At 40.0% G+C, this 19,466-nt stretch overlaps 2 protein-coding genes and 1 long non-coding RNA gene across 3 annotated transcripts; 1 reads left to right on the plus strand and 2 right to left on the minus strand.

The window, feature by feature from the left end:
• Positions 1–1,384: 1,384 nt before the first annotated feature.
• Positions 1,385–4,701, minus strand: LOC306710254. Its single transcript, XR_013767497.1, has 2 exons — positions 4,240–4,701; positions 1,385–4,109 (listed from the first exon to the last, which is right to left on the minus strand). It is a non-coding gene; the product is annotated as an uncharacterized lncRNA (long non-coding RNA).
• A 1,445-nt stretch (positions 4,702–6,146) lies between these two features.
• gsdf (gonadal somatic cell derived factor) lies at positions 6,147–8,297 on the minus strand (the record flags this gene model as incomplete). Its single annotated transcript, XM_079179302.1, has 5 exons — positions 6,147–6,427; positions 7,052–7,182; positions 7,264–7,356; positions 7,485–7,642; positions 8,203–8,297. The coding sequence occupies 5 exons, from the start codon at positions 8,295–8,297 to the stop codon at positions 6,284–6,286; spliced, it is 621 nt and encodes a 206-aa protein (XP_079035428.1). The 3' UTR covers positions 6,147–6,283.
• A 4,473-nt stretch (positions 8,298–12,770) lies between these two features.
• On the plus strand, positions 12,771–19,022 carry ppef2b (protein phosphatase with EF-hand domain 2b; the record flags this gene model as incomplete). The annotated part of the gene is made up of 17 exons (XM_079179579.1): positions 12,771–12,822; positions 12,938–12,955; positions 13,178–13,305; positions 13,992–14,046; positions 14,182–14,357; positions 14,477–14,591; positions 14,726–14,772; positions 14,843–15,009; positions 15,194–15,230; positions 16,245–16,394; positions 16,500–16,847; positions 16,977–17,162; positions 17,390–17,532; positions 17,665–17,771; positions 17,855–18,018; positions 18,130–18,217; positions 18,692–19,022. The coding sequence occupies 17 exons, from the start codon at positions 12,771–12,773 to the stop codon at positions 18,874–18,876; spliced, it is 2,166 nt and encodes a 721-aa protein (XP_079035705.1). The 3' UTR covers positions 18,877–19,022.
• Between the last annotated feature and the right edge of the window lie 444 nt (positions 19,023–19,466).

The following is a 19,466-nucleotide window of genomic DNA, read 5'->3' on the forward strand; positions in this document are numbered from 1 at the left end:
TCTAGAGCTAGCAACGGTTCACTCTCCTGCCCAGAAATCCTGAAGTAGATCATAAAGTCTGACTCACAAATGTCACCTTGGTGCTATAGTTTTGTTGCATGAGTTCAGATTTGATGACACAGAGCCCAAAACTGGCAGTGGTTGTATTTGTCCTGTAGGTTTTAGAGCTTAGCCTGCAGCTGAAAAAAAAAAAAAAAACACAGACACACAAATCATTTAATACATTTCAACCAAACATGTAAGATGAACATGCTAAGGAAGTGCGTCACAAAAGAATCAAGCAGCCCGTTGTCTGCTGCTTTTGGAGCATGGACACCGGCACGTGTATGATTTAACGCAGGCATGAAGTACAGGCTGTGCAGAAAGGTCTGTTATTGGATACTCACCCTGGGTAGTTATGTTATGCTACTGGCTGTCTGCCTGCAGAGCACACCAACATCTTACTTCATTTAGACCTAACTGGAGGCTCGGGACTGCTGAACGAGCTGACCATTAGACTTTTATATTGTAGATAAAGATTGGGGCCTAAAGATCCTGCAATGCATAACAGGAAACAATATAACTATTCAATACTAAAAGAGGATTAAAAGGAACATTACTTTGGTGACTTTCTCAAAACAATTTGCAACATGTGAATTTAGATATTGAACACAGTATTTAGTGCAGTATATAAATGTACTTAATGTACTGTCAAAGAAGCTGCAAAATGTGGGGATTACATTTAGTACATTTGAGGAACTGATTGAGGGCAGTGATTGGTCAATGACACACAGCATTTCGGTTGTGTTAAGTGTCTCAGATGTTGGAAAAACACAAAGATCTTAGTAGATGTTTCAGCTGTTTCCACTTTGCTTTTTGCATGACCGGCACAGACACACACAACACTGCTCTGTGATTAGCCTGCCATCCAGAGGCTGGAAGGTGTGCAGGACTGCAGTCTGATGCTTTTGTTAGTTTAAATGATAACCAGTGGGTGGCACTACATTGTTTCTAGTGAGTAGAACAGGCAACCAATGCGCAGCCAAGACCAGGCGAAATTCGTCTTTGATAAATGTATGTACATTTTATGACAACCGAAGCAGCAAATACTGAAATAGTACACACTGTGTATAGAGACAAACACATACAAGATGCACACCGCCCATATAGTACTGTATATATTAGTAATATTCCAAAATACAGTAGTATTTCTCCAAAAATCCCAGCATAATTAGTCCAAACTAATTTGTTTAGAATGTGTAAGTGTATACTTATTCTGTTTTCTATTATTTGTAATAGGAATTAGGTTTGCAATAGTAGGTTGCTGTTCTACTTAAGGTCACTATAATATCATTGCATGTTTCTCAGTAGTCAAAAACATGAGCACAATAAACATGTGACTGAAAAAGGGAAAAATATGTTTTTAATAATGTCATTAACACATCCAGCCATTGACATCTCATATTTACATCCTTCATTTAACAGAGAACTTTTGCATCACTCTGGTTGTCTTTGAAACCAGCAGAGCACTGATGATGTCGTGCAGATTTCGCCATCACTCTGATAAACACTTAACATACGCCATCAATAATCTTCTAACAATGAAATATCCAGTGCTGACGTTGTAGATGGTAATTTTACAGTTTACAATGCACAATTTGTTTTGAGTATTTACATATCATCTGTCACTTTCAATATAAATCCAACACAATATGCAATATATAGACATCTTTTCATGTGCATACTGTACATAATCATTCAATGTATCCATTCAATATTTATTTCTTTGCTCTATTTGGATTGTTTTCTTACAGAGCACTTGACTTGTATATAGACATTTTATTTCTTATTTTATTATTGGTCATTGGTTCTTGTTATATTTTTGAATATTATTAATATTTACATCTATATTTTCATTAGGTGTGTACATAACAGCCATGTCTATTCTTGATAGTTATCTAACCAGCTTTGTTCTCCCTGTCCCTACGATAGCTGTTATTTCTATTTCTGTGCACATTAAGAGACACGCAAAGAACTAAAGTTAAATTCCTCATTTGTGCATGCATACTTGGCCAATAAAGGTAATTCAGATTTTTTAAATAAATGCTTAACAAAGCTTAATTCATAAACGTTAAGAGACCCGCATCTATATGATCACATGTCATCATATACCTTCACAACTAAAACAATAAACAAAATGTTTAAAGTCACATAAATCAAACCTAAAGACAGATCATTTATTCTGATTCTAAAAAATCTTTATAAAACAGAAAACCATATAATGAGATAACTAATATTGACAAAGAAAGGATATACATACGGTATCATTTTCACAATAGCCTGCAAGCACTTAACTTGGTATGTTAATGATTGGAAATCCATAGAGAGTAGTGTCAATATCCATGGAGAATCAACATCAACACGGATGTATAATCTAATCAACAAAAAGTGAATAAAATCAATGAAAACGTCTTTTGTCAACAGGAGTCTATCACACAGAAGATCTTGAAGAGGAAAGTTCAACTCTAAAAGACTGTTGCTAGATTGGTAAATGTATAAAAAAAAAAAAAAAATATGTTAACAGATTATGGTTATAATACAAGCAAGATTCACTCATACAGATGACGTTTTAAGTATGGTAACAACCTATCACATTAAACAAGCAAAATACGGATGTCAGCGATGCTTAGGGATTATACAATGGAATGTACAAATACAAATACTTGAATATTTCCATTTTGTACTTTTTACTTCTACTCTACTAAATTCAGAGGGAAATATTGTACTTATTACTCCACTACAATTATTTGACAGCTATAGTTACTTGCTACTTTACAAACTAAGAGTTTTGAATAAAAAACATTTGCAGATTTATTAAAATATGATGCTTTGGTACAGATCCGAAATGATCAATTGGCAACAATGATGGTTTAAGGCTGCATTTCCTTTTGAGCAATTTTAATAACTTAAAAGGTTTGGACTGTTGAAGGTGTCACTTTGGGCTCTGAGAACTTGTGACAGCATTTCTCAGAATTTCCTGAAGTTTCTAAATCCAAACAATCAATCGATTAATCGAGAAAATTATCCATAGTGAAAATAATCAATAGTGTCAGTGTTATATAAAATTGTTAAAAATCAAACAAATTCAACAGTAATAAGCTGCTTACACATTAATGCACGAGTAATTATAATAATAATAATATAATTATCTGACGTATAATAATATAACAGTGACTGGGGAACCTTTGTTGCATTGAGAACTTTGACCTTGGAAAGTTGTTGGTAATAATCTTCAAAAACATTTGTAATAACTTTGTTGAAATTATCATAATGTTATGATTGGGATACCTGCCTGTCCACCTACCAGCCTTCCTGCACATATTCAGCCTGTGTACTCATTACTTCCACAAGCTGCTATCACAGCTGAGAGCACTAACAATAGCCTTGTTTGTTGTTTACATTCATAATGATAATTTGGGGTGAGTGGCTTTGGAGGGAGGCCTGAAGGGACTCACTTGACGACTTTCGCATTAGATTTAGCAACTTTGGGAGTAAGTGCTGAAAGCTACATTCATTTTTTAACTCTATCGTACTCTTGCTAGTTTCTCAAGATTACCCACCCTGCCTTTAATATTTTCCAATGTTCCTGATTATTTTACTTACGGAACACGCAGGACTTTTACTTGTAACCGAGTATTTGTTCACGATGGGATTAGTACTTTTACTTGGATAAAAGATCTGAGCACTTCTTCCATCGCTGAGCTTTTATTGGCCTTCTTGGTTGGGCTGATCTGGTTTTCTCTCCCACAAGGTGACCAGAAAGGGAGGACATCGAAGAACTCTGTCCCCAAGGACATCATCCAGGGAGACCACCTGTATGCAGAACGACGTTCCCACCCTCTCTGTGCTGAAGTGCGGCGTGACGTCGTATCTGAGGCCACAGTTGTCTGCAACCGTGATGGGGTTGTCGTGTGCGAGCAGTGTGGTGGAAGTAGGGACAGTGGCTTTGACTTCTAGCTGCTCATGGCCAACTGCAGTTACATCCACAGGCAACACCACGTAGGCATGCTGAAACCCCTCTCCAACGGTGCACTTGAGCTCCGTAGACCAACAGTATTCCCCGAGGTCTCCTAAGAAGATATATTAATTCATGAAGGCCTATGCACAGCAGATTTTAAGCATTAAGTAATTTCTTAACATTCATTATTTCATTTTTTTTAACAAAGGGTGAACCATCCTAGAGCTGAAAAGGCTCCTTACCTTCCGTAGAATCTCGAAGCCTTATATTATGATTGTCCTGAAGTTGCAATTTCTTGGTGAAAGTCATCTTAGTGCACTCCAACAAACAGTTCGTTAGTTGTATTGCCGACACCTTGTCAGAAATCGGTTTGAACAACGTTTCCTTCTCTGTACAGTCAACTGCCCCTACAGCCAGCAGAAAGGGGTACAGTATTCCAAAAGACACCCACACATTGAAATATCTTGACATTCTGTCCAGTGTCAGTAAAACATCAAATTGCTGGCAATGTTGAGCTGTTGGCCCAGATCTTGCCGTCCTCTTGTGGAGTAGTTGCTTAACCGTAGTGCAGGATCAATATCTTGCTCACACAACTTGACAATCATAAGTTAAGGTTCCACTGCAGCAAAGAAAAGATTTATAACAGCCCTGAAATCAAACACATGCACAGCAACTGAAAACGGGGAAGTCTGCTCAGAAGTGCGCAATATGTTGCTCTTCCCCTGACTGGTGTCCAGTTTCCTGGAGCACAGTGCCAAAATTTCTTTCTCCGCTATTTTCCTCCCTCTAGACTAGACATGTCTTGCAGGCGTGAAATCCTGAAAGGCTGGCATAAGCAACGGCTTTCACAAAATAGCATTCAACAATCAAAGTACATTATAAATGTTGACAGGAAAAACAACTGAGAGCAAACAACTGTTGATTTTAATCATCTTTATTCAAAAAAATCTGATTCTTTATTAAAAAAAATCAGGAAATTGAGACAAAAGATTAGCAATGTCATAAGCACAATAAAACATTTAATGTATCGATTGAGTTGAGGTAATATATCACTCTGGTCACTCTAAGTTGTAGTATATTTGTGAAAAAAATCTTTAAAAAAAAAGTGAATGGTGAGGTAACTTGAGTCATGTAAGTGAGTCATACAACAACATGACAAACTAATTATGAGAAACGGCCAAAGAGACCTAGAAGGAAATGGGAATAAAAAATAAGAACTCTGCTGCTACAAATGCATATAAAAGCACATATTATGTAAATAAAAAAGTTAGTATATTGTCAGCCAGGCTTTGATCTTCAATTAAATTACTTTTCTGGCCAAAGTAACACCACATCACAGCAAAACACAAAATGTAATATTTTAAGTATGTCAAGAAAAAGTACAATGACTTTTTCCTTTTTACAGTTACAGTTTTTTGAGGTTTGCAGGGCAGCATTGTCGCCTTCATCTTTTCGACCATTTAAAACATGTAAATAGGGCACGGCCAATGGAAAAGCACAGCACAGATGTTGTCGATTGATACAAAGTTTTTGGTGCAGTGAGTTTAGCTGGATAACAACCTTCTCCTATTACTCTCCCTGCAAAACAATGTTTGTCATGGGAAGCATTAACCCTAATTTACACATTAAGGAAAACTATTTTTTTATTTGAACTCAGTTTCCCTTTTGGGATTGAATTAACTTCTTGGCCATAAGAGGAAATAGTTGTTGAAAGTCTTGATGAAAGAGGAGACATTCAGCCTTTGCAAGGATTTGGCTCTGCGCAGTCTCACATTTTTGAAAGGGAACACTCAGTAACAGTTAGTAGCTTTAAATAGCACTCTGTACTCATGAGATTTATTTAAAGATAAACTAGCACTTACTAGGTAGTGCTAGTTAGTCAGATGCACTTCACTTACAGCTCTTGGTGCAAGAGAAACACTTTATCTTAATACTATTTATCTACAGAAATGCACGTATAAAATCCATCAAAATCTAATTGTTGGTCCACTGTTAATTAAACACAATAGCATATACCACTAAATTAATTGATCAGTTTTATGTTCGATTGGCTAAACAGGTCTGTGCTGGCACATTCTGGTTGGAATGGAGAAACAGGAATGCAAAACTGAGTTCATAGAGAGACTTTGCTTTGGTTCCCACGGTCTGTGTTGAATACTCAAGGGTCTGAGATAAGTATGGCGAGAGAAGATAGGCCTGCATGTGATGTACTATCCACATTTTCTGTATTTTATGTGTTTGCTTGTTCGCCAGGTGGCTCACATACTCAGGACTTTAAAACAAACTTTACTCTCCGCTGGGCGGCTGGAGGTTGCCCGGATCACAACCGCAGCTGCGGGTCAGCTGCACGGAGGAAATGACAACGGTGCTGAATTCATCCACGTAGATGACAGGCACCATTTCCTGGGAGATGGGCACACAACATGGCACCTGAAAAGGAACAAAGAGGGGAGGAGTAAAGCGTGGTAATGCAGTTTGAACAAAAGAATGACTTCAATGTATTTCTTTTTTTCTTCTAGTGTAATATGCATTCATACTGATATAGAAAATAAAAAATGCAAACATTTGATACATGCTATAGTGGAAGTTACGTAAGAAAAAGTGTAGATTAATAACAGAAATAATTGTATCCAATGTCAATGAGATAAACAAAAAGTAAAAACAAAAGAACAAAAGTGGCCTTTCAAATTAGTTATGCTAGAACTCGCACACATATCTGCGACTGCATTCATTTCTGATTGACCAACTTTGGGGAGTGTCCTAGCTTGTATTTGGCACATTTGTTTTGGCAGAAGGAGAAAACAGACTAATCTATTGGCAGCGGTTTCACCTCCCAAACACACACAAGGTAAAACTATGTGCTATTTATAGTTCCAAGACACAGTGGTGGACAGTAACCTAAGTACATAGACTCAACTACTGTACTTTAGTTGTAGGAGAAGGAGGAACAAACAATAAAAGTATCAATGTATGTAAATGTAATTCAGTACAATAGAAGCTTATTGGCGTTTGCAGACAATCACTTCACTATTCAAATGTCTTAGAGAATTCTACCTGTGAGTCAGCATCCTGGACGTTGGCTTGGGGCGATGGACATTGCACACTGCTTACTTCGGGGTTGCAGAGCGCACACTGAACAATGGTGAGGCTGGCAGGATGGATAACCCAGTTCTCCCATCCCAGATCTTGCAAACACAAGAATAGATATTGCAGTACAATACTATATTTCTTCATGTCAATATGCATGCTCACACATTGTTGCATACCTTTCATGAAGATCTCAGAGGCCATGGAACAGCACTTCAGGCTCGTACCGTTTCCAACATTAGGTGACACAGAGTTGCCAGAGGCCGCTGGAACTGGAAGGACATGGAAAAAAGACACTTTTTTTTGCTGGATGTGACTCTGAAAAGGCCACTAATAATTAAACAGACTGGAAACAATGTGGGCTCTACAGTAGTTTCTTTGAATTTTGGGTTCCACTTACTTGCTGTGTCCTTGGCTGTGTGAGCGACGGTGCTGAAGGTGGTCCTCCATTGCTCTCGGACATCATCCAGCCCACCAGCAGGCAACTGTGGCTCAGCCTGCAAGTTGAGAGCCCCGAGGAGACCCTTCCTGATGGACTGCAATGACCCACCCTGGCACCTGAAACATCATATGTCACTGGGGTTATTTACATTATGCATACTATTAAAAAAAATATTATACGGAAACACACAGAAATAAAAGAAAATCCTGGACATTTCACAAAAAGATTGTTAACACTCCCGAAAAGTGCTTTTTTTAGCAGCAGCTCATGCCAGACATGCATGCCCTCAATGAACTGTGAAAGCACTTCATAGGTGTTTAGCTCAGCCAGGAGAGAGACATGTTGGGTTGAGGAGTAATTGAAAACACTGCTGAAACTTAAACAGAACAGTGTGTTAGATCTCTGCACAACATTTTTAGAAAACCAAATGGTCACAGTGAATCCTACCCAGAATCTAAAATATCCCTGTAAGTCATGTTAAAAAAGGCCTAAGCATGAATACATCTCGTGATATGTGATCCGATGCTGAGGAGATCTTAAAATATAATAACCTCTCTGCCATTTTTTATAATTCTTTGCACACTTTTGAGGAAAACGGTTTTAGATGTTCCGTGCACACAAAGACACGTCACTGCTAACAAAAGCAGAAGTTCGGTAAACAAAGTTTGATACTGACCTTTGATGGGAAACAGGAGAGTTAGCAGCGGCTGCAGGTTCTTCCTTGGATGGCTGCAAGACAAATGCAATCGCCACTGAGGAGCCCAGAAGCATCGCCGTGAAAACAAACGTAAAGGACATGGTGCATGAGCTGGACGGTCAATCTATAGATCAACTGCTTTCGGAGCCAGACTTGCGTCGGTCTAAGGCTGTGGTTGGTTCTGTGCTTCTGGTTGGAGGGGGAGATAGGAGTGACCAGACAGGGATGCTCTACTATTGTTTGTCAGGGCTTGGGAACCTGGGTTTTTATCTTCTTGTACCCCAGCTTGACCTTGGGATATTTAACATTGTTGTCTTGTCCATGGCTGTGTGTGAAAGAGTGCAAGGAGGATGATCCAAGAGAGAGAGTGACAGAAGGAGAGACGAATAGGCATAGGTACATAGGCATACCACATTTCCACATGTCATGCATATATTTTCAGTTTCAAGTGATTAGCTGCAACAGTGGTGAAACTCAGGACTCACCTAACATGAGATCAACAGATGAATCATACGTGTGCCTTAATTTCACCCAACCAAACTTATCAACATGTTGACAGAATCCCTTCCTTTCTAAGATACAAATTCCCCTCATGATGTCACTCAACTAGCTCAACAGTTGTTCAAATTATATTATATCACAGTACCAGTATCATGTCCGCTTAGTGACCACTTTATGAGGTACATCTATACACTCACAGCCCTGCCATAACATCTATCGTTACGAAGCTCATAATGTTCAGTCAACATTGTCGGTGCACATTGAATTATGTTTATTACTGAGCTAATAGTTTAATACAACAATATATTAAGAGGTGTTTCTATTTTTTTGTCCTCTCTTTTTACACCCATGAGGTGGGGCAGAAAAACACAGAATATAAGTGCTAATTATGAACTCAATGCTAAAAACATAATTTAATTAACACTTTTATGGCGGTGTCAACAAAAACTGAATATTGTAAGCATCATAAAAGTCAACTTTATGATAGGAACTGATGTTTTGGATTGCATTGGTCAGGACACGTGTACCTAATAAAGTGAAAACTGTATGTACATTCTGCATCAGCTTGTTCCAGCTCTTTAATGGACCTTAATAAAGTTTATATTGAGCTAAATAGCTCGTGTGTCACACTCTTCTATCACATAAAAATACTTCAAGGTCCCCAGATTCATTCTGACCTATTTTTTATTTTTGGACACTTAGAATAATATTTGGTTGCAACGCAGTAGTTTGTAATGAGTGATCCACTTGCAGGCTGTTGCTTTTTTTAAGAGGTGTTAGTACCGAACCCACATTCAGAGAGGGCACGAGCTACCAAAGCACCTGAAACAATATTTATAACAATAGTTCCAGAGAAGACTGGCTGGGCATGAAAGGCAGAGATCTCCGCTGATAAACATAATAACAATATCATTCCCCTGCAGTTGTCATCCAAGGATGGGATCTGGAGGGAAAGAAATGTAACACAAAGCAATAATGGGAGCTGCAGGTGCTGCTGATATCCGAGAGGCCAGGGTTGCTTGGCAGCATTGACAATTTTGTGAGCCAGCGAGGTTCAGAGGCATGCAAGGAATGGTAGCTGTCCTCTTCTCAGAGTTCGACTCCTCGCTGGGGCCTAAACTGGGTCACAGCAAACTTTCCCATGTAGACCAAAATTAACAGTTTATCTGCTGCAGGTTATATCAAATCGTAATTAATCATCACTGCTACAGGAAGTCTTGGTAAAAGCTGGTACCAGACGTGGCAATGTTTTCTTTTGCATGTAACTGAGATGCAGATCTGCAGAAAACTGCATGCAAGTGTACTGTATGTGATATTTCCTTCTCAGCTCACAGTAGTGGTAAGGAACTAAGTAACTTACTCAAGTACTGTATTTAAGTACAATGCTGAGAAACCGGCATGCTGCTTAATGCGTCCGTATTAACAATGTAATAGTATAGTATATGATAACATATCAGTCAGTTTTCTGTTCGAGTACTTTTACCTTTGATACTTAAAGTGCATTTTGCTGATGATACTTTTGTAGTTAGTTTGAATGCAGGGCTTTTACTTGTAATGGAGTAATTTCACAGTGGGCTTTTGCTACTTATACTTAACTAAAGGATATGAATACTAGGGGTCGACCACGAGTGGATTCTAAATATAATATTATAACGATAGTTTGCACAACGATTAATCGGCCAAGAACTGAGAGTGTTGCATTATTTGTTGGAAGGGATAACTTTAATGGGGAGAAATAAACTGGAAACGGCGTCAGATATGACTTGTTATGACCTCTTCTGTCGTCGTGCAAATCTTCTTAACCTTAAAGCACTTGGTAACAATCTATCTGGGCATCATAACACAAATATGTTCTACAGGCCTCAACAACACAGTGAAGATCGCAGGTCTTAAATTATTCTCAGGTCTCAACTTCTCAGACCATGAGGCAGCAGAATGTCAGTGCTGATTGTTACAACATGCACAAACATATACACATCTAGCCAAACAAATCCCAGCAAAAGACCAAAACCGAGAATTGAATAATTCTGCTAACAAGCATTAGCTGATATTTCCTTTTCCTCTGTACCACAGACCGCCATTGTTGTCCAAAAACTATTGAAAAACACATAAATAGTTTTAAACACTGAGAGAAGTTGGACATCGACCAATGTCCAACTTAGCAGCTAATAACTTCAGTACATGTAGAATACAAACATAACTTTTCACCACAACCCTTTTTTTTCTTAAATGTTATGATCGTTATTTTTTTAATTTATATTTCTCTTATATCTTTACTTGCACTAAATATTGATGTATGTACACATTTCATTACATTACAGTCATTTAGCAGACGCTTTTATCCAAAGCGACTTACAATAAGTGTATTCAACACAGGTATCCAGACATACACACACCCCCACTCTCTCTCTCTCTCACACACACACACACACACACACACACACACACACACACACACGTACCTGAGGTCACTGTGGGATACTGCAGCCATTAACATCCTATAACCATGCATGAATGAGCAGAGTCCTTGAGTATCAGACGTCTCCCACCGCTTCCTTGTTGTTGTGCCGCTGGGAGTCACACCATTAACAGCTGCTCCTGGCCGGAATCACAAGGAGCCTTTTATAAACAGACGAAGGACTGTGGAGGATGTAAGATGCAGATGTTCTACAAGCATACAACACAAAGGGATTCCTGGAAGACATTTTTTTTTTTTTTTAATGGAGCAGGATTTAATGTAGCAAGATAGAGAAGAAATACAGAAATTCACTTGTGGGAAATATTACAATAGAGTTATATTTCAAAATGTATGACTGCACATAAATAGAACACATACTGAAACTTTGTAATGCAATCCAAAGTTCATTCTGATTTGTAATAGCTAATGTCTTGTCTTGGTGTTTTCCTACCCACATGGCAAAGTGTTGCTCTGAAGCAACACAAATATGTGGGTGTTGGTGAAACTCAATGTTTTGATTTATACATTGTCAGAAGATCCCAATCCTCCAAATCTAGGATGAAATGTTCATGCAGTAGATGACTTATGATGTTTCCATATATATGTCCCCTATCTGTATTTCTGTAATAATATCATTTATTAGTTATCATGTTAGTTGATTAACAAACACGTCTGTGTTTACAGAGAATAGACAGGTCCAGACTAGCCAGTGGTCAATTAACTGTTAATGGCGATAATAATGACGATAATGTTGCCATATGAGTCACAACCATGACACGGGTCTTGAGCCGAGGCCAACACGACCTCCTTCCAAAACCGATGCTGCCCTTTAGCAGAGCCTTCATCTGTTTATTCAGCGTAGATGCCAGCCGTAGTAAGGTGTAATCCTAATCCGCTTGCATCTTGTTTTGTTTACGTGATCACTGGGCTTGTCCTACTCACTTGGCTCTGCTGCTCACAAGCCTTTGTTCAGTGTGTGTGTGTTTGTGATGGATGAGAGTGTGTAGCTGCACAGAGGGGACATCCAATTACAACATTACAGCCGCGGGAACCTGTGCTGCTGCGCCCGGGGAAATGGAAACGTCGAAGTTATAACGCATGCTTCATTTCTGCTTTTTCTCCAAATTGTAGCAGTGCGGCTGGCCAGCTTGTAGAAAGAAAGTGAAAGGTTTCCTTAAAGGCGCAGAAGAAGTGATGAAATAAAGGGAACAAGGCCAGGTAAGGTTCCTTTGGGCATATCCAGTTCTTCATTTTTGTTTAGCTGTTGATTGTTTTGTTTTTCAATAGGTTTGCTAACACCTACTTTTAATAGGCATTCTATTGGGTATTCTATTCATATGTTCGTAATTGTGTTGTAAAACATCCAGTAATTATAGGTAATGAGAATGATTTCTCCAAATTATTTAATTTGTTTATGCTGTTGATATTTTAACAAAAATGTATAAATATTTAAAATAATAGAAAATGTGTTATACTGGTTAGATAAATATATTATTGCATTATTCCCAGGTTGCAAAACACAAGGTCAGATATCTCAGACTCACTCATGGAAGTATTTTTGTCTTGACAGAGAAAACAGCAAAGGGTCATGGGATGTGTTATGGGAAAATCTGAACTACAGCTGAAGAAATGTGACAGAGGTGTGGCCTTTATCTGAATCGTTCTTGTTCATAGTCAATGTTTTTCAACGAGCTGTTCCTTTGTACTGCATTCATTTAATGTCAGCATCATTGCTTTTTTTTTTTCAATTTTTAGTGGCCATCTCAGTTCCGGGTAAATATTTGTTTTATTCCAACATACTTTACAGTATCTGTTCAAAAAGTCTCAATTAGCAGCGTTTGCTAACTTTCTCTACTTCATTTCTATGCGCTCTGTGAAGCTGCCACTGGTGAGTCATCCAGTCCAGCTCGGACATAGTGAATGCATGTATTGGTAGTAAAGGTTACCTCATCATGGTTATGGCCAAGTGCCTCCTTCTCCTCTCTTAATCTTAAGCAATCAGAGCGGCTCTGTTGATCCAGCGCTGGTACCGTCAGTACGTTGCCCGGCTGGAGATGAGACGCAGGTGCACGTGGAATATCTTCCAGTCTATTGAATATGCAGGAGAGCAAGACCAGATCAAGGTGAGCTTGCACAGGTTTGAATGCAGGGACACAACTATTGGCAATGTCAGTCTGTCGGTCAGTGAGAAATATTCCAACAACTATTGGAGGTATTGCCATGAAGTTTAGAAAAGATATTCACGGTCTGCAGAGGATAAAGCCTACTGACTTTGGTAATCCCCTGATTTACCCTCTAGCGCTACCATGAGGCTGACATTTTTAGTTCAGAGTGAAATATCTCGGTACCAGATGGATTGCCCTGAAATTTGTTTCAGATATTCATGGTCTCTATGGTATGAATCTTAATCACTTTGGTAATCCTGTGACTTTTCCAATATATATATACATACACATACACTCGGTTAATATTTTTGGATTTCATCGAAATCTCTCATTCACTACGATATGGATGCTGTGATGTTTGAAACGGACATTCATGGTACCCAGAGGATGAATTGTAATACATTTGGTGTTCCCTTAACTTCTCATCCAGCACCATCATTGGGTTTGTCCAATACTTTGGTTTATGACCAAATATCAGCAAAACTAATCACATTCTAATCAGCCTCAGCTGTACTTTGTGTTTAAAGCTTAATAATAAGAGAAAATGTTGACTTCCTAAAACTTAAAAAAATGGCATATTCTAAGTCATTCACCTTTTTTTTGACACTTTACTCATTTTCTAATTCTATTTACCCTTCCTGCAGCTCTACAATTTTTTTGGCTTCTTGATGGACCACTTCACCCCAGCCAGCAGTGAAAGTAAGACCGACTCTTACTACTGACAGTGAGCTAAGCTAAGCTGAGCTCAACCGGCCTACTCTCTGCTGAAGAAACGTACTTTCTTTTACCACACTGATCCACGTCCCACACTTTCCATCTCTTCCTCTAACATAGGAAACCTAATATCTCACATCTTTCGTAAAAATGAAATCTGTCGAGACACAGAGTGGGAGAGATATTTTTGCTACAAGAGCATTGAAGTAAGCGATAGCTACATCGGCCCCCATCTGATCTTCCCCCTGACCTTCTGTGGGGTGTCAAAGCTGGTGGAGGCCTTCAAGCACAAACAAGTAAGTACACAGGCACATAAAGTACACTTAAGGCACATACTCAAAAGCAAACAGAAGTACCTAATGATATCCTTTTTCCTCAGCGGTCAGTGAATTCATATACTTTTTTTCCCCAGTAGCAGCTTCATGCGCGATATGTTCTGCAGCTTCTTGGAGAGACTTGGAGACTTCTAAAAATTCTTCCAAACATCAATCACATCTCTGCCTGCCTCACCAAGCAGATAACCATATGCGGTACGCAACAGCAGGCCTTTCCTGGACGCATTTTGCTCCGATTTTTTGTCTCGCATTCTTCTTTATTGCCTTTGAAACATTCAGGGAGCACTCGCGCACACAATATTAATACATTATGTATCATTTTTCCCCAGGAGATTTACATGGGCACCTTGAGGACCTGCTGTTAATATTCTATAAGGTATTCAAAACATGAAAATCATATTGTCAGACCGGTATGTTCATTTTATTTAACAACTTCTTCCGTCCAGAATGGTTTGCCGTCCTCCGAGAAGCCGTATGTCTTCAATGGAGACTTTGTGGATCGCGGTAAAAACTCCTTTGAAATCCTGCTCATCCTGTTTGGGTTCCTGCTGGTCTATCCCAATGATGTCCATCTAAACAGAGGAAACCACGAGGACCACATTGTTAACCTGAGGTAAGCTAGTCAGCCTTCTTAAACTCAAATTAGTGGCTTGTGCTGCCTGTTTACTTCACTGTTTTTGTAGTTAATCACAATATGCTCACACTGTATATGGCTTTATGCAATTGGTATTCCGCTTATATTTCACCTACAGCTGATGTGTACACTAATCTATTTGTCCCTTGTGTGTTTTTTCTAGATATGGTTTCACTAAAGAAGTTTTGGGAAAATATAGGGTGGGTTCTCTTGTGTATTTTTGCTTTAACCTAATTATTATAGTGCTCTCAGACAAATTTAAACTCAGTGATGGAAGAAGTATTCCAATCCTTTACTTAAGAAGAAGTAGCTATACCACAATACATAAAATACTCCATTACAAGTTTTGCATTTAAAATATTACTTAAAAAAGCAGATTAGTACCATCAACACACTGTACTAAAGGTATTAAACGTAATGCAAATGGATCCTGTTTATGTTTTACTGTTACATATTACATTATTGTATCATCGTTACTGATGCATGTGACATTTTAATGTTGTAGCTGGTCAAGGTGCTGCTTCATTGTTTTATACTGTTAAACCTATTGCAACGCATCATATTTGAAAAGCTCATTCTACGTTTTGTATGTACAAACTTCCCTGTTTTCCTCTTAAATTCAGTGACTAAGAAGTATAAAGATGACGTGGAAATAGTTGAGTAAAACCACGTGCACTTCTATTTTCCCCTCCTTCAAGCCTTTATGTGTAAAAGTAACATCAGATTGTAACTTTTTGAGTTCACGTGATGTGGATGACTTGAGGCTTGAGTTTGACTAAAAACTGTTGGTCTGCCAGCAGCACTTTGATACACCAAGTCTGACTCCGAGCATAGGGGCTGTGGTGCTAAGTATGTGTTAAACAGAAGAAGAATCAGTCCTATTGGCCAAGTATGTTCACACATACGTGGAATCTGACGTTTATTTCTAGGAAAAACAGATGTGCTTAAGTCTGAGTGCCATTGGCAGGGGAGGCAAGTCAAACATCACTAATGTGAACCTCATGGCAGTACTAGAAATGTCAGTGGAATCACCAGAGTCAGTAGGGTTCATCGTCTGTCTCTACAAAGTTCCGTGGCAGTCCATCCAATATTTGTAAAGATATTTCAGTCTGGACCAAAGTTGTGGACCTAGCGTGTTTAGCGTGGCTGAAAATTGCCCAAATGGATCAAATAAGCCAACTGTATAGTCACCATAAACTTGACTTGGTCTGCAGGTGCATGGCAAGACGATCCTAAAGCTCCTCCAGAAGATTTTCAGCTGGCTGCCTCTGGCCACAGTGATTGATAACAAGGTGCTGATTGTGCATGGTGGGATCTCAGACACAACAGACCTCAACGTGATAGCCAGAATGGACAGACACAAAGTAAGAGAGGCATTCAGCGTCAATACAATCTGTGTATTTGGGGCTGCAAATCCAGAAATATCACCATGATCATCATATTAAGTGTATTTTATCTTATGTGCACAGTATGTGTCGGCTCTCAGGCCTCCTGAGGCGACCCATCAAGCAGTCAATGTCAGTAAGACTCAGACAATGAACAACAGGACCGGGGAGGCCGGTGGACCCGTGGAAGGCCGGCGTCGGGTGTGTTCTCTGACTTACCGCGGCTCTGCGACGGCTCACAGGCACGAACTCCCACGCCGTTCGCTCCACAACGCGCCCGTGAGCAGTCAACTCAACTGGTCGGTGGACGAGGAGCTGAAAAGGAGGCGCAGGCTGGCTGGGTTCGACCAGTCCTACGGAGAACCGAAGGAGTGTGACGTAGACCCGGAGTCTGGAGAAACAACAGAGACAGATGTGGATGAGTGGAAACAAGTAGGTGACAGGAGTGAAAAGTAGGTTGCACATTGACTATGTACACATGCAGAAATGCTTCATAATGCACACGTTTTCATGTTTTCTGACTTCGCTAACTATTTCAATATGATTGATTTGGCCACCCAGATAGTGGATGTGTTGTGGAGTGACCCGATGCCCCAAAATGGATGCATTCCCAATGAGGTGCGAGGCGGAGGCTGCTACTGGGGGCCAGACGTCACTGAGGAAGTGCTGGGAAGACACAACCTCCAGCTCCTCATCCGCTCCCATGAGTGCAAACAGGACGGCTATGAGTTCTGCCACAACCGCAGGGTGAGCACAAATATGCACATGACGTAGCGTTTAAGGTGGAATGATGAGTGTGGAAACCTTTAGCTTATGACAGGAGATGAAAAACAGGAAAAAAATAGAGCAAAGAAATGTGCAAAATGACCGAACAGAAGTAGCCGTTTCATTTAAGCATTTAATCAGACAGCAATTAGTATTCAATGAGTCTGAGCAAACTTACAAGCAAGCTTAGTGTCTTCTGTTGCATTCAGGTGCTGACTATATTCTCAGCGTCGAACTACTACGAGGTGGGCAGCAACAGAGGAGCCTACATCAGAATGGGACACGATCTGGTTCCCCACTTCATTCAGTATCAGGCCAGCAGGACATGCAGAGAGCTCACCCTGAGACAAAGGTACAAATACCGCCAACATTTAAACTCAGATTTACATGGCAGAATGTGGGTATGATCAGTACATTTCCCAGTGATTCAAATATTTATAGAGCAGAAGTAAAAAAATACTTTTCTCTACCTGTTCGTCGTCAGTGTCGGGTGGACAGAGAGATCAGCTCTGCGAGCTCTGAGGGAACAACTGTTTGTACACAAGTCCGATCTCATCAGTGCCTTCCAGGAGTTTGATCCCAACAACAAAGGTACTGAGCAGCAGTGAAGAATGTTATAACAAAAAGCGCATTGTGTCAGTGTATCAGACTGTATATTTCTGTCTGTGTCTCAGGGATGATCTCTTTAAGGCACTGGGCCAGCGCCACAGAGAGAGTACTAAATCTGGGTCTGCCCTGGAGGGTGTTGCGCCCTCAGCTTGTCAGCAGCACCCAGTGCGGCATGGTGGACTACCAGCTGTGGATGAGGGAGCTCTCCATCACTGAGCCCAAACTGGAGGTCAGCCATAAGACCAGTGTCTAATGTCCATTTTCTCACCCCGTTTTCTCTGACACACACACACACACACACACACGAGTTGCAAAATCTTGATTGATTCGTCTCTTTCAGATCTCAGATGACAGCATCCTGGAGACTATGTACAAAAACCACTCCAACCTGGAAACCATCTTCCGGATCATAGACACAGATAACTCAGGTCAGTAGGACGCCTTCACCTGGATTCCAGACACTACATCGATGTACTTTCTCTCTCCTGTTTAGTCATGCTGTTGACTGAAACATCTCAACTATAATGGGTTGCAATGACATTTTGTGCAGACATTCGTGTTCCCCAGAGGATGAAACTCTGCTGACTCTGGTCATCCCTTGACCAGCGGGCCAAAGTTTAGTCAGTGAATTATTTCCACATCTACTCAATATGTGAGCATATTGACGTAAGCTCAAATCACCACAGCCTCAGGGAGCCTCTAGCATGGCTGTAGACTTGTCACTTTCCGTTGGAAAGCCTGAGACGCGTTTCTCAAACATCTACAACAAAAGTGGGACTATATGTAATGCACCTATTTGTAAAAGACTGTTGTTATAGTAAATGTTAAAACACATTCTTCATTAAAACTATGCTACAATTTTAGGAAGTGTACAACATCCTCCCTCCTCCGCTTCTTTCTAGGTTTGATCTCTTTCGAGGAGTTCCGTCAGACCTGGAAACTGCTGAGCTCTCATCTTAAGACGGAGATCAGCGACGAGGCCATCGCAGACCTGGCCCAGAGCATCGACTTCAACAAGGACGGGAGCATCGACATCAACGAGTTCATGGAGGCTTTCCGGCTGGTGGACATCTCTGCACATACCTGAGAGCCTGGACTAGGAGCTGTACCTGCTGCATAGAGAACACCCAGAGCAGTTTGGGCTAGACTTGTTCACCTGAATACATGTCTGTGGGGAAAAGAAGTTGAGTAGTATCTCATCCATTTGACCTGTGCAGATCAAGCTAGATCTCTTCTACCTCTTACATTATCTGAACTTTTTTTTTTTTAACCTTCATAATTTAAGTTTATTTAAGATGTTTCTTAAGGTTTTCTATGTATAACTTAATGATCAACCGGATTAGGTGTGCATAAACAAACATCAAACACACATGAAGTTGTCTTTGCCTTTCACGTTGAGTGCATTGTTGACAACATTTGGCCTCAAGAAGTTAAAGGAACCCTGCTGGTTTTACACATAAAAGTCTGTTTTACAGATCTTGGGGAGAAGCAAGTTGTATGAAACCTTTTGTGGCTCCAGAGGGAGCTTGAGTCAGTGTTGGTTGGGGCTGGAGAGTAGTTTGAAAATTAAAGAAATCTGGAGGTGTGGAGTTAGAAAGAAGAGAGCTAACCAGACCTCTGTCAAACTCTCCTCAGCTCCGCTTGAGGCTATATTAGCCATTAGGAGAGAGAGTGTGA

This window comes from Pholis gunnellus (assembly GCF_910591455.1).
Source record: "Pholis gunnellus genome assembly, chromosome: 18".
Lineage (NCBI taxonomy): Eukaryota > Metazoa > Chordata > Actinopteri > Perciformes > Pholidae > Pholis > Pholis gunnellus.